Source organism: Dipodomys spectabilis, unplaced genomic scaffold, assembly GCF_019054845.1.
Source record: "Dipodomys spectabilis isolate Male_0828 unplaced genomic scaffold, ASM1905484v1 ptg000098l, whole genome shotgun sequence".
Lineage (NCBI taxonomy): Eukaryota > Metazoa > Chordata > Mammalia > Rodentia > Heteromyidae > Dipodomys > Dipodomys spectabilis.
This window is the reverse complement of record NW_024870775.1, coordinates 16977761-17001302: the sequence shown is the minus strand read 5'-3', so window position 1 is coordinate 17001302 and position 23542 is coordinate 16977761. Positions and strand designations below refer to the sequence as shown.

The following is a 23542-nucleotide window of genomic DNA, read 5'->3' as shown; positions in this document are numbered from 1 at the left end:
CTGGAGGAAGGCAGGGGGGAAAGCGCATGTGCATGCGTGCTAGGGCCCTAACTGGGTGCAGCCCAGGGAGCAAGCACTGCTAGGAAGTTTTCCATCATTTCCCATCTTTCCTGCTGTCTACCAAGCTTGGAACTCACCCATCTCTGTCCTTGTGACAGCTGGCTGAGTTCTCTTCCATTCGTCCTTAGTTTCTGGAACTCTTCCTTCTTGCCCCTCTCCTTCACCTTCCTCTCCTTTCTACCCTTCTCTTTCTCTTCTGTCTGTCTTGCTTCATCTCTATACCCTTCCTGGGTCACTCTCTCTTTTTGTGTCCCTTTTTCTCATTCCATCAAGGTAGGGATTCTCTGTACTTGGCCTTGCTTCTCTCTCACTGGCCCATGTTTCTCTCCCTAGCTCCCTTCCCTGTGCGCAGCCCCCCCCCCCATTTTATACCAGGCTGGTGTGGGTCTCCAGGGTCTGCTCCTGCCTCTACCTGCCCCTTCCTGCATGCAGCGCCCCACCACAAGCCCAGTTAATGCGTTTCGCATGGCACGTCAATCAAACGCCCTTCTAATGTCCTTAAAGCACGCAGAAAATTGCATCCTTATGAAAAAGAAAGTGGGGGGGGGCAAATTGCTTGGTGGAGGTGGAGCTGCTGCAGCTTGGGCCCTACCCTGTTGGATTTAGAGAGGCTGAGCAGTCCTACGGTGCCTACCCTCCCCCAGACTGCCTCTTTCTCTGGAAGCTGGGCAGGAGCCAGCACACTGCCTCCTTGAGGTGGCCTTCTGGGCATCACCTTGCCATCCTTCTCCATTTGCATTTCTATTCATTCTTTCCTTTGCACTTTTAGGCCAAGCTCATACTGCCTCAGGACCTTTACACATGCTATGGCCAGTATCTAAGATCAGCATAGCCATTCCTTTTTGCCATTCAGGCCTCCAGCAAAGGGTCAGCTCCCAAGACACCTTCCCTGACCACTCGGATTAAATCCCACTCATTGCCTAGCGCCTGCATTATTTTCCTCATGACATCTGTCATTCTATAAAATCCCCCCGTGGATTTAACTGTGGCTGCTTCGCCTCTGTGCATCCTGCCCCCAATGTAAGCTCCCGAGTCAGTGGCTGTGGGTGTAGCACCTGGCACAGCGGCTGGCACACAGCAGATACTTAGTAAGCTCTTCGGTTTACAAACAGTAAGATTTGTTACAGATGGCAGAAGCATTGGGAACCCTAAGGCATCTGGAGCTTGAGGCTGCTGGGACACAAATAGTAAGAGATCCATAGAGCTGATGATAGCTGTGTGTTCCTGGGCAAGTTACCTAACATCTCTGGGCTTTATCTTCTGCAGAACTAAAGTTAGGAACATCTCTACTGCTGGGTTGTCACTGAATTAAGGTGGTATTTTACACAGAGCCCCCAGGGTTGGGAATTCCCTGCCATACTTCATCAAAAGCTTGTTAAATGAATGAAAGTCCCATGGTGTAAGTTGATCAATAAATATAAGAAGCTCTGTGATGCTGCATCTAATTATTCCCTGAGCCACTAGGAAAAAAATTTAAATGTTGCCCATGAAATGGTCATTTTGCTTTTATATCACCTGGAGACTCCAGAGATCTCTTTTAGGATTTTTATTAGAATGTACTCTGTGTGTGTGTGTGTGTGTGTACGTGCGCGTGCACCAGTACTGGGGCTAGCACTCTACCACTTGAAACACACACTACTTTCAGGTTTTTTTTGGTGGTTAATTGGAGATGAAAATCTCACAGATTTGCCTACCCAGACTAACTTTGACCTGAGATCCTCAAATCTCAGCCTTCACAACAGCTAGGATTACGGGTGTGAACCACCACCAGTATCTGATTTAGAACATTTTCCACCTTCTCCCCCCCCCCCCCACCCCGTCCCCTTATTACATATTACTGCTGGGCATATACAGACTTGGTGGTAGAACACTTGTCTCACATGTAGGAGGTCTAGATTTGATTCCTGGCATTGGCAAACACACACACACACACACACACACACACACACACACACACACACACACACACACCTGAAAAAGCAACTATTAGGGAAATCAGTCAGTTAACATGTTCCTAAAATTCCTCCCAGGTTGGAGTCGCCTCTCTAAATAGCTCTTCTCCTGACACCCACCCACACCTTTCATCTGGCTTCTGGGTGAGGGGCTGTGATCCCTCTAAGCAGCTTTTCTTCTTCACAGTTCTCAGCGGGGGAGCTGTGTCCCCCTGGACCCTCTCTGTAGGCTTCCTGCTTTCCTCATCCCTGAGGTCACTGCTGTCCATTTCAACTACTCAACAGAACTCCTCAGAGTCCAATTGAGAGGGACCGGGGTCCACAGAGCCTAGGACCCCCTCCCCTCAGCCCAAACAACCACATAAACCTAGATATGGGTGAGAACAAACTTATAAAAAAAAAAAGAGGCATGAGGGGGGGGCTGGGAAGGTGGCTCAGTGGTAGAGTGCTTGCCTTGCAAGCATGAGGCCCTGGGTTCGATTCCTCAGCACCACATAAGCAGAAAATGCTGGAATTGGTGCTGTGGCTCAAGTGGTGGAGCTGAAAAGCTGAGGGACAGTGCCCAGGCCCAGAGTTCAGCCCCCACCACAAACAAAACTTAAGCACGAGCCCAAGAGGGAATACCCTGCCCTCCTAAGGCCTCTGGTCTGGCCTGGCAAGGTCACCTGGAGTCTGGCCGCAGACAGCCTCAGACTTGCTGGCCTAATGGCCATTGTTTGTTACCTTTCTATCCTGCCTACAAACCCAACGATTCCCAACTCCTTTGCTCGCTCAGGTGAGAAGATTGGGGGAGGGGAGACCTGTTGCTGGCAAATCCCTTCAATAAGGGCTAGGGTGAGTCCCCGCTGCCACAGCTGCTTTCCCCGGGAACTGGGGGTGGGGTGCTGTGACACCGGACTTGGAGCAGAGATTCCCAGCTGGGGCTCTCCCAAGTTCCTTCTCCCACGAGTCTCTTCTAGGGTAGGGGCTCCCCTCTCCCCGGGGTGTGGAAACACAAGAAGGATGCTGAGACTCCTGCCAGATAACAACGAAATCAGGCCACAGGCCACAGGCCACCGATCAGGCGAGGCCGCGTCTGGTTGGGTTTCTGGAGTTCTTACGCGGTGCCGGCTCGAGGCCTTGCTCCGGCTTTCTGTTGGCAGTATAGGAGAGCTTGCTTGGGCTGGGCAGGGAGACTTAAAAACTCGGGGTTTACCATGGTTTACGCGACTCAGGACCCCCATTCTTTCCTTCCACTTGGCAAATTTCACCAAAGACTCCCATGCCAATCCAGAATCCGGAAAGATCCATGCCAGAGTCCACTTTAATTTAATTTTATTAAATGAGGTGCCAGATAAAGGGATAAGGTGTTCCCGTTTGCACCTGCGACGCCCTGGGGTGGTGGTAGGTGTCTGTGTGGAGTTCACAGCGAGGCTAGGGCTCCCAGGACCAATGAGCGACCGGCTGAACCAAGCTGAGACCCCCTCCACCTGCGCCCCCAAACATAGGCCGTCCGGCAACTTGGGACCCTGGCTACCTTTCTACCGACAGGAGGACGATTTGCTCAGAAATCCGAGGCATGAACCCCAACGCTTCGGCCGTCCCCACACCTTCCCTACGGACGCAGCCATCTCCAACTTCACCCCCAGAGCGCAAACCCCGACATCCTCACTGTCCCACCGCCCGCAGACCATCTATTTCCATTTCCGCAGTGTCCGGGCGATCGATCGCAGGGGTTCCCGGCCATCCTCCGAGCTCGAGACCACTTCCCCGCCATTCCCGGCCCCAGCCGCGGGCCCGGGGCGTCCGGGAAGCGCACTCAGGGCCTCGGCCGGCTGATCCGTGCGTTTGGTTTCCCAGGACCTGGGGGCGGAGGAGGGACTCGTGTGGCAAGGATCCAGGAAGAACCAGATCCCTTCTCCAAGCTCCAGGCCTGGGGTAGTGGACCGGGAGGGGAGCTCAGTGCCCAAAGGAGCGGATTGCTTGGAATAGAGTGGGGACCCTTCGCCTGAGGTCCGGGCTTGGCGTCTGCCTCGGAGACTTCGCTGTTCACGGGAGCCGCTCGCCCGGAGTTTCCAACAAATCTCAGGAATTCTCCCAAGCAATCAAGCCCCGAGCTCTTCCCGGGCCCCGAGGGACTCCGTCTGCGGTGCCTGATACCCGTTCTTTCCAAGGAGCAGAGCGGTGCGGACTGGGACAAAAACTTCACACACACACCCTCCACTCCCAACCTCCACCACAGCCCTGGAATCCAAACCCCCTTCTTCTGAGGCCCAACTTCCCAACTGACCTACTGGTAACCTCGCATCGAGTCAGGTTCCCATCTCTGCCTGGTTGGGGGGGGGGGTAGGGGGGGGGAAGCTGTACTCACTGAAAATTTGGGGTCTTTGTGATTTGATTCCTCCTCGTTAGTAGCCGCCTCGCCCCCCACCCCCTCGGGAAACGCCTTCCATGCGCAAATCAAGTAATTTGCCTAAGGTGACAATCTTCCACAACTCTGCAGAAATGACCAAGACAAAGTGGAAACTCAGTCCCCCAGGCCTCCTGGCTTCAGAATTCCACACTGGAACTTCCATCTTCTTTGAACTGGAAAGGATTAAGGGGAATTCTGTAAGTCACTTGGCCCTCAGAGCCTGGTACAGAAAGTTACCAAGCATTGCTAGGTTGAACTGACCTTAAGGGTAGCCCCGAGGGAAAGAACTAGGGGACACCATCACAAACAGGATTTGTTTCTTCCAGGCAACCAGCATAGTCATCTTGGTGACCCCTGGGGAGAACCAGGGCACCACGGACTGTATGGAGAGATGAGAGCCAGCCAGAGACGGCTGGCCAGGCAGCCTTCTGAATGTGTTAGTGAGCCTCTCTCTCTCCGTCTCTCCCCCCCTCCTCTTTCTCTTTCAATTTCTCAATTTCTCCTCCTCAACCCCCCCCCCCCACCTCCCCCATTAAGGTTGGGTATTCTGGGAAAATTCAGGTTCCAGGACAAGGAACACCTAGTCAGGGTCATGGTGACCATCACAGATGGGGGCCATAACTGTAGAGGGATCACTGCTTTCTGAAATAGGAAGTCTTCACTTGCGTGAGGGTAAGTGTTCCACACTCCTTTCCCTCGATTGGGGGCGGTGGGGGGTCGGGGTGGAGTCGTGCTGGAACAGACCTGGCTTTGAATCCTGACCCCCCCCCCCTTAGTACTTCATGATCAACTTGTATCACTTTTTCAGAGCTTTAACCAAAAAGCTCACCATTGCTCCACGATCACCCTACTCACACTAAAGAAGCACAGGGACAGAAACAACACACACGAGAGTTCTAAGACCATTCTAGAAGGCAAAAGGGTAATCCACAGAGACCTTCCTTGTGAGGAGCGGCTCTGGCTTGTTGTGCTCCTAGAAAGGATCCCCTTTGAGGGCTGTGGGGTGGGGCAGCTAATGGTCTTGTCTCTGCCACCCCCTGGTGTCCCTGCTCTGGTGGTCCTTCCCCCCTTGGGAGGGGGGGAGAATCAGAGACAAAGCAAACTGTGGGTGAGCACCGCCTACACTGATGCGTGCAGCTTGTGGTTGCCTCTTTGTAAAATTTCTTATAATGCGCTTTGGCCTTCAAAAAAAGCGCCGATCAGGTGCGGATCCTTCCAAGTCCCCGAACCAACCACCCAGGCGGCTCTGAGCTCTGGGCCCGATTCGCCTGGCCGGTAGTAAGCTGCTGTGGCCGACAGTTGAGTCCCGGAGATTCGGAGGAAGCTGGAGTCCAAGCTGGCCCCCAGGAGCCCAGAGTGAAATCGATTCGTAAAATCCCACCGACTCAGTCACGGGTGGGCCATACCTGATCAGGGCACATCTCACCTCCGTGGAGCCAGACAAAAAGATGCCCCAGAATCGTTGGCGACTGCCATTCGAACCTTGCCGCGCCCTCCACCCCCGACAGATTCGGAAGCCCCCGCGCCGAGCCCCACGGTGTCATAAAATATTTTATTGGAAAAAAAAAGTCACCGTCTTCGCAAGAGTGGGGAGAGGGGATAGGAGTCCCAGCGACTTCGGGGACGCGGTCCCAGGCACTGCCAGAGCGGCAGCACGGTTACCCGGCGTCCTCTCTTGTGGCCGGGGCGCGGGCGCCTGGTCCCCGGGGCGCGGAAGCGGGCGTGTGCCGGGCGGCGTCGCAGCCCGGAGGTGGGGTGTGGTGGGGGCAAGGAGCGGGGCGTGAACGCACGTGGAGATCCGAGCACCCCCTGAGTCGTTTCCCGCTGTGCTGGACTCGACTTTCCTGGGTTAGGGCCTGGGCTTGGCTTCAAAGTCTGTGTCCTTCTTTGTTTGGCCCCTAATTGTCCGCAATCGAAGTTTAACCGCATGTTTGAAGACGGCTGCGTGTGTGTCCGCGGAAGGGCCAGCTCGTGGCTTCCCGCAGGCCGAAGGGGAACCACGGGCAGTCGCCAAAGTCCCCCTCCGAGTCAGCCAACCTCCACCGAGTTCAGTCCTCGCGGCTCGGGTCGCTGGGCTCTCCGGGCATCTCCGCCGGCTTCTCCGCCTCCTTGGCGCGCTCCTGCTCGGTGAGCTGCTCGCTGGTCGGGATGGAGTTCTTCTTGGGCCGTCCCTTGGGCTTCGTAGGGGACTCCAGGCCGCCGCCCTGCAACACCTGCTCAGGGGCACAGGCAGGGCAGTGGTGAGATGGGACACAGATCGAGGAGGAGGCCGGGTGCCTCACGTCCCTGAGCAGCGGAAGGACATAACCCAAAGCATCCAGGGGGACCCCCCTCCCTCTTCCCCACCCCCCCAGTCCCGGGAAAATAGCAACAATTTGAGCGCTGCTGGGGACAGATGTGGCCAAGGGGGTGGAAGCTGCCAGGACATTCAGAAGGAAAGGAATGAATGTTAATTGTGCTGGTGCAAGCAATCAGACATCAGTTACCAAGAAGTCAGGGCGATTGGGAGGCCTCCGAGGAGGAGGATGGGGGAGCACAATTAGGGTATGATCAGGGAGACCCAGGGTGTAAGGAGCCACCAAGAACACTCACTATTTTCTTCCACTTCATCCTCCGATTCTGATACCAAGTCTTCACCTGCAACTGGCTCAGACCCAGAGACTCGGCGAGGTCTATCCTGCAATGAGCAGGGCGCATCTTCAGCTGGGCAGCCGATTGCCCTCCAGTTGTCTGCTGGCCCTGGCTTTGCCCCCAGGCTTACCTGTCTGGCGTGGAGAGATACTTCTGCTTCTCAAAGCGTTTCTCCAGGCCCATCAACTGCAGCTCGGTGAACACAGTACGGCTCCGGCGCCCTTTCTTGGCTTTCGTGCCTGGCTCCCCAGGGCCTGATGCCTCCAATTTCCCACGGAGTTGCAGCTCCAGTGGCAGGTGCGGCGTGCCCGCAGCCCCGGGCAACCCAGGCCCCGCGGCCAGCAACGCGGAGCCCAGCCCGGAACACCCAAGGGGCGCTAATGGGAACTTGAACACCGCGGCTTGCTCGGCCTTCAGCACCGCTGTGAGGAGAACAGGATCCCAGTGAGCTTGAGCCGTGCTCTTCCCGAGTGAGCTGTACTGTACCACGCGTAGAACTCATCTAGTGCCACCCACTTGGGCGTTAGACGCTTGGATTTGCACCCCATGCCACGAGCAACCCCTTCCCACATGGGGTGTCCTCCAGAAATCCTGAAAGGAGAAAACACCTCCATCCTGTGTTCTGCCCTACCTTTCCCAGGCCCCGAAGCTGAGCCTGAAATTTCTGAAAGCTCAGGAACAAGTTCACAGCTCTGAGAAGCACGGGCTATGTCTTTCGTGGGAAACTAAGGAGAAACGACGAAGACTTGAAAGGTGGGCGATGGCCCCAACCAAATCATCATTTTTGCAACCGAAAAAGAACAGGCTGGAGTGGGGGGGGGGCATATGCACTTCCGTGGGAAGCGCAGCCTGCCACCCCGCAGCCAGCGGCCAGAGCATCATTTGGGGGTGGGGGTGGGGCGCTTCCTGAAAATTGAAAAGTATTCTGCGAACACGAAAATTATCGTTGCTGTTTTCACTGTTCATGTTATTTCCCACGAAAATGTTCCCATGTTCTTTAGTCCTAAAGAAAATTCTTCAGCCCGCTTAAAACGAATTTCCAACAACCGAGCAGATGCAAATGCAAAGCGGGGCAGAAGCTGTGTCCCAGATAGACCAACCGCCTCTGGACGGGTGAGTTCCGACTGGAGCTGGCGCAGGGAAGATGGCTAATGGGGCTGGGGTCCCCTCTAAGTATACGAGGCCTTCCTTTCCCTCAGGAGTATCATGGTGGGGCGAGTTCCCAAACTCTCATAGGCCCCCTGCAAGATCTAAGTAGGAAGAAGGACTGAGGAGGTAATGGGAGAAAGAATTTTTAGGGAAAATGTAGGAGTGGAGAGGTAGACCTAGCCCTCCAAGACAGAATGAAGTGGTTGGGCGAAGAGTAGAAAACGAAAAGCAATGGGAAGATGGAAATTGGTGGAAAGGACATGGCAAGAGAGAGCAACTTCTTACCAACCCCTTAAAGAAGAAAGACAGGACAGAGGCAAGAAAGATCTGTCAACTGGCTGCAGGACTGCAGCGGCCCAGCCCGGCAGCGACTCACAGCCAAGCATTATGCCCTCCAGCCGGGCCCAAGCAAGTCGGCGCTGGGACGGAGGCCTCTTTGGTCGCAGGCTGGGGATCACAGGGCCCGGGAAGGCTCCGAGGCCGGCTGGGGCCAGCTCGGCACTCAGAGATGCGAGGCCTTTTCTAGGGCTCCAGCTTTCTGAGTCTGGGCAGCCACGGCCACTCCTGGTCAGGGGTGTGCAGCAAAGCTCGGGCGTTCAGGGCCTGAGAATTTTTTTTATTTTGTTTTTATTTATTTCTTTTTAGTTCACAGTGGTCGGGAGAGTAGTCAGGCGCCTACGATGGACTTGAGGACTCTGGTCCCTGGGCCGGGCCCCCAAACCGTGTAGGATGCCGTAGAGCTACCCTGAAGCTGAGAGCAACTATGCCCTCCACGGCCCAGCGCAGGGGCACGAGGCCTGGTTTCCGTGCAGCCCATTGCCTGCAACCTCCCAGCGTGGAGTGCGCACACGTACGTGTCCTGGGTCGACTCGGGGGCCCAACGGGAGAAGGGTGGACCCCGGGCACCCCGGCTTTGTCCCTCCCGCCAAGCCCAGCCCGCGTCCCCCACCCCCACCCCCCGGCCTCCGCACGTACCCAGGTGGCTGTGGAAGGGCCGCGCCGCCAGCAGCGCCTGCACGCCGAACTTGAGCAGCTCGCCCGCGGCGGCGGCGGCGGCGGCCGGCGCAGCGCCCTTGGGTCCCGGCGGCTCGGTGAGGATCTCCTCGATCATAAAACTGCGGTAACGGTGCGGCCGGTGATCCGCACAGCCTTCGGGCGGGCCGTAGCGCGCGGCGCCCGGCTCCCCGGGCCGCTGCATCACGGCGCCGGCGGTTGCGCCCTGTGCCGCTGGGCTGGGACAGTGGTGAATTCGGGGCGCGGAGCCCGCGCGGGGCTCTAGGCCGGCCCGCAGCTCCCCGCGGCGGCGCGCGGGCGCCGGCTCATGCCCCCTCCCCCGCCGGCCGGCCGGGCGGAGGCGTAGGGCGCGGGCGGGGCGCGCGGGGTTCGGCCAGGCGGACCCGGGACTGCGCCCCCCGCCCCGTGCCGCCGCGCCTCTTGCCCGGCCAGCCCCGCGTCACCGCCCCGCCCCGCCCGCCCTGCCCCGCCCCGTCCCGTGCCACCGCCCCCCCCCACCCCCGAGCCGAGCCGTAGGGAGGGAACTGGGAAGGGTGGGAGGGAGGAGGGAGAGGGGCCGCGGACCGAGACCCGGGAGGATGATCAGAGCTCACACCCTGGAAGAAGAGCCGGAGAGCTCCGGAGAGGAGACCCCAAGAAACGGGAGACGGAGGGATCAAGGATGAGAGGTGAGAGAGGGTCCTGAGGGAGACAGACAGGGCCACTCAAAATAACACACAGGGCTACGAGGTGCTCGGGAGGCCGTGGGGACGGGGAGAGGTGCGGGAGTCAGCGCGCCGCAACGTGCGGGAGAGCACAGACGCGGGCAGGGAGTGGCGGGTGGGGGCGGGGAGGTGGGGGACACTGGAGAGATTGGACAGCTAGGAACGCAGCGGCCTAGGCTGGGAGTAGGAGAGGTTGGGCGCCTGGGAGATGGTTGAAGAGGAGGCACCGAGGCCGTTCAGTTAAGCTGGGAAAGGGGTAGCAGGTTCGCAGCTTCTCAGGCAGGGCAGAAGATTGTAATTTCCCTCCGCAGGGGTGCAGCAGCGGGCAGGGGTGTCATTTGCACCTGTGTACCACCATCCCCAAACATCTCCATCTCACTTCATTATGTCGGGCCTCATTTCCCTTCGAGTTACTCCCGAAAAGAAAAACGTTCCCTCTTCAGGATTTGCATAAACTGCAAATCCAAGAGATACGTCAATGTATTGTTTATTCTCCTTAGTGATCCCTAAGGGAAGAGACAAAATGTCTTTCCGAACTTTGAGGTATCAAAGCGTTATGGGGTGAGGCTGGAGACCAGGCACCGTTGATTGAGTCTGAAGGCCTGACTTCATCCTTTAAGTCTCAAAGTTTCCTCCAGAACTGAGGAAATTGTCAATGATTCTTCCAGATCTTTTGCTTCACCGTTAGGAAAGTACATGCCCAAGTCATGGCGTGAAGCATCCTAAACTAAATTCTTTATTGAGTTAGTCTCTGGCTCTGCCACTGCTGGGCAAGCCACTGGCACTTCAGTATGCAGAAGGAGATATTAACACTTGGCCCAGAGAGACTGTGAGGGCTGAGGGGGAGGGATACTGCATCCCCAAAGCCTCACTGGGGTGAAAACAGTGGGGGTAAACTCAGTTCCTCCCAGCAAGGAGAGTGCTGTCTCTAGGAGGCTGGGAGATGGGTTCCTGCCCTTCCTCTTTCCTCTCTAGAGTCTCTGGTCCTGCCGGGGACTGCCAGGTAGCTCTGGCTCCAGTTGGAGTCCTGGGCCATTTCTGGTCCCTAGATGAGCTCTTCTGGGACCTAAGTCCTCACCTCTAGGAAATAGGGTTTATCACACCCAGAGTCCTGGCTCTCCCCAAAACGGTGTAGTTTCTCCTGTTCCAGCTGCTGGCAGGTAGCCTTGAAGCTGGCCCTAGACTCCAGGCACCTGGGAGACTAAAAACAGGTCAAGACCCTTTGTCCATAGGGGCTGGGCTGGGGACAAAGAATGTGTTACCAGAGGCTCTTAATGAAATAGATCCCAAGAGACCGTTGTCATGTTTATCCGGCTGTTGGGTGATGTTGTGGACCTCAAGCTCATCATCAAGACAGAAGGAACCAGGGTGCTGATGGCTCACACCTGTAATCCTAGCTACTAGGAGGCATAGCTCTCAGCATTGAGGTTCAAAGCCAACCCAGGGAGACAAATCACAGAGACTCTTTTCTCCAGTTAACGAGCAAAAAGCCCCAAGTAAAGTTGTGGCTCAAGTGGTAGAGCACCAGATGAGTGAAAAGCTAAGCAAGAGCATGAGGCCCCATATTCAAGCCGCAGCACTGGTATCGGAAAATAAATAAACAAATAAAAAATACTCAAAGAAGGTGGCTTCTAGCTGTTTCAGATTCCTAGGGTGGTTAGCAGTGCAATGAGGCAAAATGGTAGTTTGGAAGAAGTGATGTGATACCCATTGAATGTAATCACAGCCCACACCTAGCAAACCTCTTTGCAATGAAGAGACAGTGAGGGTATGTGCCATTCTGTCTGCCCAGCAGGCATCAGTCTCTTACCTGGCATATAGAAGAAAGCCAGTGTTTCCCAGAGACCCAGAAAGCTCAGATGGGAGCCCAGAAAGTCCAGATGGGCCCCTCCCATCTCAGAGAACACCTCCTGAGATAGGACTCCAATCCTTCCTCTCCTCATATGGCATTGATTAGAACTAGGTTTCTAGGCTCTGTGTCCCTTTACAGGCCCTTTCTTCTGGACTCCATCTACCCAGCAAGGCAGCTTCCTCCTCCTCCTCCTCCTCCTCCTCCTCCTCCTTCTCTTCCTCCTTCTCCTCCTCCTCCTCCTCCACCTCTTCTTCCATATCTTCCCCAAAGCCAGTAGTTTCTAAGACAGATTAAGCCCAGCTCCCACCCTATTCTCTCACCGCTTATTTTGACTCTGACTGAAGCCACCTAGATTTGAACCATCCATGCCCAAACCAGCGACCATCCTGAAAGTCTTATCCTTCCTGGAAGTCCCAGATCTGAGGACAGGATAGCTCAGGTTGTTGATTGGCTATTTAACGGTTAGTCAGGTGAGGACGGGGGATCATTTTCAGGATGGAGGCTTCAACTCTAGGTTTTAGGGGAGTCAGAGACTGGTGCAGCCCAACCTCCATCCCACAGGTGGGCCCCCATTCCCAATTTCTTGGAAACTGGCCAAGGCTATTTCCTGCACCCTAGGCCTGAGCTTGCAATGTGAGCTTGGCCTGTGGGAATGAGGCCCCAAGGGTTGTGTGTGTGTGGTGGGGGCTGCAGGAAGAGCAGGAGAGCCAAGCTATTCCCACCCCACTTTTCCCTCAAACACATCACCCATTGGTGAACCCGGGCCGCGAGTTCACACAGTCTCCCTGCTTCTGGATCTCAAGCAATCTGCAGATAAACCCCCTTTAGACGAAAAAAAACATCAACACTAGCAAGGTTTCCTTTATGCAGGAATTATAGCTTTGGCAGCCAGTGAAAAGAGGTTCACTTGGGGCACCGATGATACCCAAAGAAGGAAAGTCCCCACCCCGGGGCGCCACCGCTTGGGACTCGACAGGACCTTTCGCCGCCGCTGTGAAAATCCCGGAAACCGTCTGCTCCCGGAGCACTGTGGAAAAGGTGACCTCAGCGCCCCGAGTCAGCAGCCCTCCCTGGCGGGCCTCGGGCAGTGGGGGGCTCCGGGCTGCAGGGGGTTCTCCGAGCCGCCTGGAAGCTGGGTGGAGAGGCCCCGGGTCGCAGAACGGTTCACCTTGCTGCTGATGCATTACCTCCGCCCCCTCGGGCCCCACAGCTTCAGCTGGAGAAGGGGTTCACCTCAACGGAACCCCCTAAGCTTCAGACCTGTCTCCCCCTCCAGTTACATTCTCTTGCTCGCCCTCTCGGGGATTCTGGAATCGAACCAGCGCTCGAAGGGGTCCCTGAATCATTGTGTAGATGGGTGGTTCTGGGCAGGGCAGCGTCCCGCATCTGGGGGGGGCTGTTGGGTGGGACTGTCATCCAGCCCGGCCGGGTCCTACCTCTCGTCTTTGCGTGATAGCGGGTTCAATCTTACTTATCAAAACGAAGTTGGGAACAGGGATGGAGGAAGGGAGATTTCTATAGAACGGTTGCTTCCTTTCTGGGTACAGTTGGCTAAGCACCCACCTGCCGGGACCCAACACCCCATCTCCACTTGACCGACGAGACCTGGAGCTGAGTTGGGATAGCCCGTGCGCCCCAAAGTGTGCTCTGTCGGTAGGAAGCTCCGCCAGCGCCCCAAGCGGGCTGTCTCCTTGGCAGGTTCTTCTTTGAAGCCTGAACTTGGGATCCAGTGGTGCTGTCCGTGGCTGTGATGTTCAGCTGGGGGTGGGAGGGGCATCTTAACTTTCAAATGAGTAGTGCTGGGAGGAAGCCGCCTAGACCCCGCTGGGAACGCACAGTTCGGGAAGTCTGCACTCTGCGCCCTACGCTTGTCTGGGAACCAAGATCCGAAACGTCTATGCTGCCTTCAATGAAAAAACCCTTTGAGAGAGTTAAAGAATTACCCATCCCCACGCTCGGAGGTCCCCATCTCCCCGGGACTGTGAAGTCACATCGTTGGAGAAGTCCATCTCTGCGACGCTTTCTTTTATGAAAAATTCAACTTCCAGCGTAGACTTTCGTTTTGAGTCACTTCAAACATGCCGGGAGCCTGAGGGTCAAATCGCGCCTTGGATGACCTCGTTGTTAGAAATAGACTTTTCTTGCCAAATGTCAGTGCCAGATATCAGTAATTCCAGCTACTCGGGAGGCTCAGATCTGAGCATCGTGGTTCAAAGCCAACCTGGGCAGTAAAGTCAGCGAGAAGCATAGCCAATTAACCCACCAAAAAGCTGGAAATGGGGCTGTGGCTCAACTGGTAGAGCACTGGAGGGGGGGGAGACCCAGGCCCTGAGTTCAAGCCCCAGGACTGGCAGGAAAAAGAGAGAGGGGGAGGGAGGAGAGAAGAAAGAAAAGAAAGAAAAAGAAGGAAGGAAAGAAGGAAGGAGAGAGAGAGAGAGAGGGAGAGAGAGAGAGAGAGAGAGAGAGAGAGAGAGAGAGAGAGAGAGAGAGAGAGAGAGAGAATATGTCCCTCTTCCTACAAGGGATCCTTCTTGCAGTACTTTGCAAATTGACCCTTTTGGAATTCCTTTTTCTTCTCTCTCTCTCTCTCTCTCTCTCTCTCTTTCTTTCTTTCTTGTGTGCTGCATATTACTATGCCATTTCCTTTTGAAATACAAGTTGAAAACGACAGAGCCACAAATATGTAGAATCGGTCCTGCAAGAACTCGGTACTTAGTGGCCAGGATCTCCAAGAGATACTCCGAAGATTCTGTGTCCACTTCACACTCATCCCTGGGCCGCCCGGGGCCACTTTCGAAGCCACCTGGGATCTGAGTCCGTTCCTGCGATCCAACCGCCCCCAGTCCATTCCTAGGGCGCTGAGTGAGCGCTCCGTGGTGCCTGGTGATGTTGGCTGTTGCTCCTAGGTGCGATCTCACAGAATGGGTGACAGCCTAGGGGGACCTCCGCCCGCAATGGCTGACTCCTATGGCGGATGCCGAACATCAGAGTATGTTCGTGGGACCCCGGGAAGGGAAGGGGACGTCTGATCCCCGACTGTCTGTTGAGGATCCTGGGAGGCACAGAGCCGCTCTGGCCTTAGGGACGAAGAGAGGACGGCTTGTGGACCTCCACGAAGGAACCTCCTAGCACCTGGGCAGGTACCAGTCACCGGCTCGCTATCTGCCTCCTACCTGGGGCCGGCCAGAGCTTGTAAGGCTGTGAGTAACCGGTTCCGAGGCTGCTGCGGTCTGGCCTCTGCCAAGCCTCCAAAATGCAGCCTCAGCAAAGAAGAGGCCCAGGGAGGCGGCTTGTGTACTGTAGTCCTAGCATCCTCCCCTCCCTCCCCATTCCCCTCCTCACTCCTCCCTTTCATTTCAATGTCTTTCTTTCTCCTGCGTTTTCCCCTCCTCTTATTCTTAGTCTTCTCTTTCCTCTTCTACCTCTCACTCTCACTTTGGAGCTCCTTTCTATTTGGTTCTCTCTTTCTCTTCCAGTTTTTTTTTTCTTCGAAAGGACAAAAGTTCTAAATCAGGCACCTTGGCATATACCTGTAATCCTTGCTGCTCAGGAGGCTGTCAGAGAATTGTCTTCCAGAAGGAAAGTCCATAAGACTCTTATCTCCAATTAAACACACACACACACACACACACACACACACACACACACACACAGAGAGAGAGAGAGAGAGAGAGAGGGAGAGAGAGAGAGAGAGGAAATGGTGGCATAACTCGTCTCTAGCCTTGAGTGAAAAGGGCAAGCAAGAGTGCAAGGCCCTGAATTCAAGTCCCAGCACTGGGAGAGAAGTTTGTCAGTCTTCCCAATAGTGAGAGAAGGGGCCTTCCTATTCCCAGGCGAGCCAGCCTGGTGCCACCCTCTGCCTTTAACAACCCAGGGCTCCTGGAGGGTTCTGTAAGCTATGTGTGGGCCGGGAGTCTCCTTGTACCCCGGGTATCCTGTGAGCCAACCATCATCCCGCTAGGTATTCATACTCACATCTTTCTTTCCTGATACAGACAACCAAGGGACAACAGTATGGCCACAAGCTTTGTCTCAGAACTAAGTCAGGGGCTGGAAGTTAGGCACCAGCTCTGCAGAACCTCCCATTAGGTACCTCAGGCCCTTGGGAGTAGAGGAAAGAGGGACACAATGCTTGCATCCAGACAAAGAGATGACAGAGTGAGGATAGGAGCTGGTGCCACCCCACAGTCTCTGTGCTTTTCTGGGGTCCCTCTTCCCATGTCACATCTGTACTTCCTGCCCCATTCCTGCCCTTTAGTGCAGGGATGGTCTCAGAGGCCTGACTCATAAGGGTTCCAATGTCATGTAGAGCAAGTACCCATGACCCATCTCTTCTCCTTGCTACTATCCTTGAGCAAGATCATTCCTTGTCTAGCCCCAGTTTCCTCAAATGACAAAACAGGAGGCTTGAGTTTTTCTTGTTTTTTTTTGTTTTGTTTTTTAGATGACGCCTTTTCCTTTTCAATTTCAATAGGATCTTGATAGTAGATTAAAAAAAAATTTAATGGGGCACTGGTGATTCATGCCTGTAATCCTAGCTACTCAGAAGGCTGAGATCTGGGTTTGAAGGCTTGGAAACCTAGCCTGCCATGAAAATCCATATGAAACTCTTATTGCCAATTAACCACCAGAAAACCAGAAGTACAGCTGTGGCTCAAAGTGGCAGAGCTCAGAGACAGTGCTCAGGCCCTGAGTTCAAGCCCCAATGGCTGGGTATGGGGGATAGGAGTGGGGAGGAACGGCTTTGCAGCTACAGAGCTCCAGTACAAGGAGAGATTCACCTCAGCCGTTTTGGTATGAAAATAACGGTAGGTCCTATGTAAATCAGTATGAATGGCTTTGTTCCAATCAAGCTTCATTTATGAACACTAAAACTGGGATTTGATATCATTTTCACATGTCAGGAATTTTGTTTATTTGGTGGTAGTGAGGCTTGCTTTCAAGGCCTGGAGTTTGCCTAGCAAGTTCTCTACCACTTGAGCCATATCCTGGTCCCTCTTGTTCTTATTTGCTTATTTAAGAGTCTCATGCTTTTGCTGGGGCCCGACTCCCACCAGCATCCTCCTATCTCTATTTTTCTAGTAGCTAGTCACCATGTTTGACTTTTTGAAATATTACCCCTTTCTTTTTTCTTCTTGGTGGTACTGAGGTTTGAACTTGGGGCCTAGAGCCTGCTCAGCTTGCTTGATTGGCTGGTGCTCTGACACTTGATCCATGCCTCTAGGTCAGCCTTTTGCTGGCCATTTTGGAGATGGAGTCTTTTGGATCCCTTTCCCCAGGCTGGCTCCAAGTTACAATTTTCCGGATTTTAGCCTATCGAGCATCTAGGATTGCAGGCATGAGCCACTGGTACCCAATGAAATATTATTCCTTTTTTTTTTTTTTGGGTCCAGTCATGGGGCCTGAACTCTGGGCCTGGGTGCTGTCCCTCAGCTCTTCAGCTCAAGGCTAGCGCTACCACTTGAGCCACAGCACCACTTCTGGCTTTTTTCTTTTTGCTTATGTGGTGCTGAGGAATCGAATCCAGGGCCTCATGCATGCAAGGCAAGCGCTCTACCACTGAGCCACCTTCCCAGCCCTGAAATATTATTCTTATCTTGATTTTTAAAACATAATTTCATGATTATTATTAAGGTACTATACAGAGGGATTACTATTTCATAGGTCAGGTAATAAGTACAATTCTTTTTGGACAATGTCAGCCCGTTCTCTGCTTTCCCCCAGTCTCCCCTCCCATCCTTACCCACAAGTTACATAATTTATTTTTCACATAGTATATACTGCATATCATGACTGCATTTTTCACTCTTCCTCCATTTCTGCACGTCCTTTGCCTAAAAAGACAAAATAAAACTCCCAAAGTTTTGTTTTTTAACTATTAAAATATAAAACCAATTCTGTTTATTGGCCTTATGAAACCAGTTCATTCCTGATCTAAAATCATTTTTTTCCTGACTTCACTAATGTATTTTATCAGGAATGCTACATTATGTATCTTTTCTAGACATATTAAGTTAGGTAAGTATTTTCCTTCTGGTTTCTTTTTTCTAGGAAAAGACTCATTTGTCCAACAGTATGTGTGCCTTAGAAACACAGAATCAATAGGTTCCGATCCTATTTCAATCTTGGAACTCTCAATAATTTCTTTTTTACTACTATGCCTAGATGCTGTGTTGAATGAGACACAACCACAGTTTTTGGGTGACCCTCACCACAGCATTTGAAGCAGAGATTGTTCCCCAGCTCTCTGCATACTCTGGTGGCAGGATGATCTCTCCCTAAAAGACTGCTGCAAGCCTAGCGGCCTAGACCGCAACAATCACAGGCAGGCTGAAGGCCACTGCTGCTGAGCGCACGCCCTCCTAGTCCATGTCTTTTCCCATCTCCTTACAATTCTATCTAAATGCTCTCCAGCTGTTGAAATGTGGATAGGCAGGGGGAGGTGAGGGCCTGACTTTCTGGGAGTTTCCCAAGCCTTGAGCCTTTGCAGCTGCCAAGTGACAAATTTTTGCAAGGAATAGGCAAAAGGAAATAATATGACAGAAAAACAGCTATTATAAATGTGCTGCTTGCTGAAAGTGTTTCCAGGAAATCTTGCTCAGAGGTGGGCTCAGCACCCCACCCCCGCGTGTTCCATGGTTCTTTCGCCATCTGCTGGTCACATTCTGTCATAACCAGGTTCGCCCTACAGGGCTTTAGTTTTGAAAAGAGAAATGAGACCCCAATGAACAGCATTACATGTGGAATTTTAAAATGTCCGAATTCCTGGTAGCACCATGGAATAGTGGTAACTAGAAGGTGGGGGTAGGGAAATTGGTGACTTTCTGTTTTAAGATGAACAAGTTCTGAGGATCTGTATGCATACAGCATGTTGACTATCGTACGTAATAGTGTATTGCATTGAGCATGGTGGACATGCCTGTAATCTCAGCACTTAGGAGGTTGAGGCAGAAGGATTTTGAGTTTGAGGCCAGCCTGGGCTACAGAGACAGACTCTCAAAAACAAAACAAAAGTAACTATGAGTGTCAATTAGGGTTCATTAGAGAGTTCGTGTGTGTGTGTGTGTGTGTGTGTGTGTGTGTGTGTGTACATGTGTGTGCTAGTCAATACTGAGGCTCAGACTCAGGGCTTGTGTGCTGTCCTTTAGATGTCCATTGGCTTCAACCTGTGATCTTAGATCTCAGCCTCCTGAGAAGCTAGGACTTCAGATGGGAGGCACCAGCACCTGGCCCAGGCTAGTTTTGAATTCTTGATCCTTCTGTGTCAGGCTCCGTTTGTACTGGAATTACCCACATCACCAGCAGGCCTGATTGTGGTTTGCGTGTGTGTGTGTGTGTGTGTTTGTGCTGGTCCTGGGGTTTGAACTCAGGGTCTGGGCTCTGTATCAGCTTTTCAATGGAAAACTAGCACTCTATCACTTGAGCCACAGCTCCACCAGCTACACTTCTTGCTTATTTTTGGTATGTAATTGCAGATAAAAGTCTCATGGCTTCTAACCATGATCCTCAGATCTCAGCCTCCTGAGTCACTAGGATTATAGACATGTGATTGGCATGTTAACTCCTAATTTGTAAGAGGGAAACAGAAGCACAGAGGCATGACTTCATGTGTCCTAGTGGTAGAGCTGAGTTTGAAATGGCACTCCCTCCACAGCACCATAATGTACCTTGGGCATTTGGGGGTACTTTTCCTTCTGGTTTAACACCATTGTCCCTCCAGCCTCCCACTGGTACTGAGATTCAGATCTGCCATTGCAACTGTCCCTCAGAGGAGCTTATTCTCAGTGTCCTGATCTGTCTCATCACTAGGAGCATCTGCCTCTGTGCTGACTGGACACAGCTAGAGAACCATCTCCTCTGGACATGTCTCACTGAGGCGTCCTGAGCACTGAGCACAGAGAAGCACACATAGCAGCCGGAGATCTCTACACAGAGGCCATGGGTGGTGTGCGCTCACATCTGCTTGGGCTCCTATGCTCATTCTACTCTGTCCCACCACAGCTCAGTCTACACAAGAAATGTAACTCAGGAGGGGGGGGAAGGGAGAGGGGGGAGGAGGGGAACATGAAAGGAATGGCACCTCCTGATGGTGCAGTGCACAACCCACAGGAAGGTCTACCAGGAGTTCCCTTCTGTTCTCATGCAACCAAATAGGGTGAGAAGATTCTCATCGTTTAAGCTCTGTCGCCTTCCAGGTGTTCCTTTTCCAGGTGATCAGCAACATGGTAAGACAGGGAAGGAAATGAAAACCTATCTTCACACTTCCTATTTAAAAATTCACTTTAATTCAGAAATTTATTTGCCATTGTGTTTATACTGAAAAGCTGAATAAAATAACATCCTTCAACGTTTTGAATAAGAGGACAGTGGCAGCCTGAACTGTAAGATCGCCCCCTGGTGTCCATGCCTGGCATAATACATCCTTCGGAATGTGGAGGGCTTGTCTCAGACAGGTTAACATTACTCAGATTCTGTTAATTTATATGGCAAATGTAATCACAGTCCTTAAACTCGCTGACTTTGAATTTATCTAAAGGGAGATTATCTTGGGCCTGACCCAGGGGATGAGGTGCTTCCTGAGGTCAAAGATCTTCTGCTCTGCTGGTCTTAGAGAAGTTGGTCCAGAAGCCAGGACCCCAAGAACAAGGGAGCAGATTCTTCCTGTAGTCTGAGTGAGCTTGGAAGTAGACACTTCCTCTATTGAGCTCCAGGTAAGGTCACAGAATGGTTAACACCTTGACCACAGCCTAAGAGACCCTGAATAGAAAGCTCAGCCAGGCTGTGCCCACTCCTGGTCCAGCCAGGTAGGGCCATGCTAGTATGTCTCCTGTCTTGTCACTTCCCCTGAGGTGGGAGTGAGACAGAGCCTAGCTAGTCCCCAAGGACTACCACCCCCATGACTGACCTGTGGGGGTTGCTGTGATATTGGTTAATGAACAGATTGGCTACAGTACAGAGTCACTCCCAGCTGTCAATTTTCAAATCCAGTTTTGGCACGGTGTGAGTGTGACCTGGTGCATGCGCCCTCTGGTGGCTATCTTTTGAACAGTTCGCACCTTGCCTCTGGAGGTGGACAGCTGGTTCAGAACCTCAGAACCTAGACCACAGGTGTGTCTAGCTTCTATTTCACAAAAGTGAACTGGTGCTGGGCTTTTTTTTTTTTTTTTGGTCGGTCGTGGGGTTTGAACTCTGGGCCTGAGTGCAGCTCTTTAATTCAATGTTAGTACTCTACCACTTGAGCCACAGCACCACTTCCAGATTTCTGGTGGTTAATTGAGAGATGAGAGTCTCACAGACTTTCCTGCCCAGGCTGGCTTTGAACCACAATCCTCAGATCTCCACCTCCTGAGTAGCTAAGATTACAGGCGTGAGCCACGGGCACCTGGCTGGGCTTTTTTCTTCTTTATTAAAGATCGTGTGTGTGTGTGTGTGTGTGTGTGTGTGTGTGTGTGTGTGTGTGTGTGTGTATGTGTGTGTGTGTGTGTATGTGTATTGGTCCTGGAACTTGAACTCAGGGCCTGGGTGGTGTTCCTGAGCTTTTTTGCCCAAGGCAGGCACTCTTACTATTTGAGCTATAACTCCACTTCCGGCTTTTTGGTGGTTATTGGAGATAAGACTCTCACAAGCTTTCCTGCTTGGACTGGTTTTGAACCATGATCCTCAGATCCCAGCCTCTGAATAGTAAGGAGTACGGGCATGGGCCACTGGTACTTAGCTCTATTGTCTTTAAATACACATATTTAGTAAGAACATTGCCATTTAAAGAGAAAGCGTCACTAGATGATAGGAGAGCATGGGGAAACAAGCTATATATGAGGCAGCCTGGCTTCCCGCTATCCTGTTTGGTGACATAGAATACATTACTTCTGCATGCCACAGTCTCCACCTTTCCCCAGGCTGCCGCTGACCTGTGCTTCCCAGAGTGACTGACCAGTGTGCATCTGGAAAGGCACCACACCTGCTGGCTGTTTGGGAAATAAGTTTGGTGGTAAGATAAGAGAACACTGCATTAGCACAGTGAGTCTCCCACTGCCACTTTCTCACTCATCCCCTGCAATGCTCTGGGCCCTCTGAGACACACTGAGACTATCACCAGCATTGGAGGAGGGGGTTGCCTCATAGCAATACTTGCAGTCGTGACTTTTCAGTTACCCTTGTCTGAATTCAAGCCCCAGGCCCAGTTTGAAGGGCCTTCCTCAGAGCATGAAGTGAGAAGGAATGAAGTGAAGGATGGCTACAAAGGTGCTTCATGGCTGGGCCAGCACCCTGGCTGAGGTGGGATACAATGCACTGCTTCTGAGCTGTCTTCAGACATCCAGAAGGTGATGGTATGCCCTGGAAACAATTTAGTAACCTAGGATGACAAATTACTTTTTGTCGGTTGTGGGGCCTGAACTCAGGGACTGGGCACTGTTCCTGAGCCTCTTTGTTCTCAAAGATAGGGCTCGCTCTACCATTTGAGCCACAGCACCATTTCTAGTTTTTGAGTGGTTAATTGGATATAAGTGTCTTACAGGGACTTTTCTGGAAGGCTGGCTTCAAACTGCGATTCTCAGATCTCAGTCCCCTGAGTAGCTAGGATTACAGGCATGAGCCACCATCACCTGGCACTGAATATTTTTTTTTACATCCTCAGAAAAATCCGAATTCTGAAGCCTTGATATGCCAGACACTGCCATTATAGTGAATTTTTCCTGAATATTAATAGTATAATCATTGTTTATCATAAGTGACAAGGCCCCTTTTCAATGAAGTATCTGCATGTTATGCCAGGCATTTCTTCTGCCTGAAATCTGCTTTATGAAAGAGAAATATCTCCTGGGCTCTTTAAGGCCAGGCCAATCCCTTGTTTAAAATATTTGATGTTCCAAGAATTGGAGTCAGCCTTGTCTATAACTTTAGTTGTGTAGGTTTCATCATAGGACATAACCTCTGCCCTCTTAGGTATGACAAATACTACTAAAATGGAGCTGGGATCAAATTCTCTTTCCTGTGCTGGACTAGCTTGATCTCAATGAACTCTTGCACCAAGAACAAATAGAAAAGTTGGACAAAATATAAATGAACAGCTTTCTGACTATATTTCAGAGAGATGGGAGGCCCAGGGAGGAAAGCCTGGTGTTTGGAATATTTTCCTCTTAAGATATTGTCTAGTAGCAAATGCTGAGCAAGACAGCAGGGTAGTTCAGTCAGGGACAGTGGCCTAGGGGACAAGATAGAGAGGCATCATGACACTCCCAGCCCTAGGTGGGAAAATGGAAAGCAGATCAGCTCTCACTAGGACTAAAGCCAGCTTTAAATCAGCTCAAATTTTGCTCGGATTAAGGTTAACTGCACTGCCTGCCAGAAGTTAAACTGACTCTTTTTACTCTCTGAGACAGAAGCCAGATCTCAAAGTACCTCCTTGATTTTTAAACCACAAAATCTGGCACTTGATCAGAAATAGCCAGGCACACAAAAAGATGAGAAATGACCAATAATGTAAGACCAAAAGTAGATCCACAGAAATCCCAGATAGGGAATTATTATTCAGGGACTTTAAAATAATCAAGTTTCAGATTTCATATGTTCAATATATATAAAGAGAAAATGCTTAACTTCTTCAGAGAACTTAAATGATTAAAAACCAATCAAATGGAAATTCCAGAATTTAAATCCATAAAATAACTGAAGTTAGGAGCTCAGTAGAGGCTGGAGAGTCAGGGAAGTGATAGACTACTTGTATAAGATGTGTAATGAGTTCCTAGGTGTAATACTCTGCACAAAAAAACCAAAAATTCATAGGTAA

The 23542-nt window shown here is 52.1% G+C and overlaps 1 protein-coding gene across 1 annotated transcript; it reads right to left on the bottom strand.

Moving 5' to 3' along the window:
* Positions 1-6001: 6001 nt before the first annotated feature.
* Positions 6002-9466, bottom strand: Barx1 (BARX homeobox 1). Its single transcript, XM_042686986.1, has 4 exons — positions 9160-9466; positions 7166-7457; positions 6997-7081; positions 6002-6617 (listed from the first exon to the last, which is right to left on the bottom strand). Exons 1-4 carry the CDS (start codon positions 9380-9382, stop codon positions 6453-6455), a joined length of 765 nt encoding a protein of 254 aa, XP_042542920.1. The 5' UTR covers positions 9383-9466; the 3' UTR covers positions 6002-6452.
* Positions 9467-23542: the final 14076 nt, after the last annotated feature.

Bases quoted from the DNA above. Each gene is read 5' to 3' on its own strand.
- Barx1 (XM_042686986.1), bottom strand. From the start codon at position 9,382: ATGCAGCGGCCCGGGGAGCCGGGCGCCGCGCGCTACGGCCCGCCCGAA. The intron at 7,458-9,159 runs GTACGTGCGGAG...TTCTCCTCACAG, and splicing joins GCCCTTCCACAGCCACCTGG to CGGTGCTGAAGGCCGAGCAA. The intron at 7,082-7,165 runs GTAAGCCTGGGG...TGCTCATTGCAG, and splicing joins TATCTCTCCACGCCAGACAG to GATAGACCTCGCCGAGTCTC.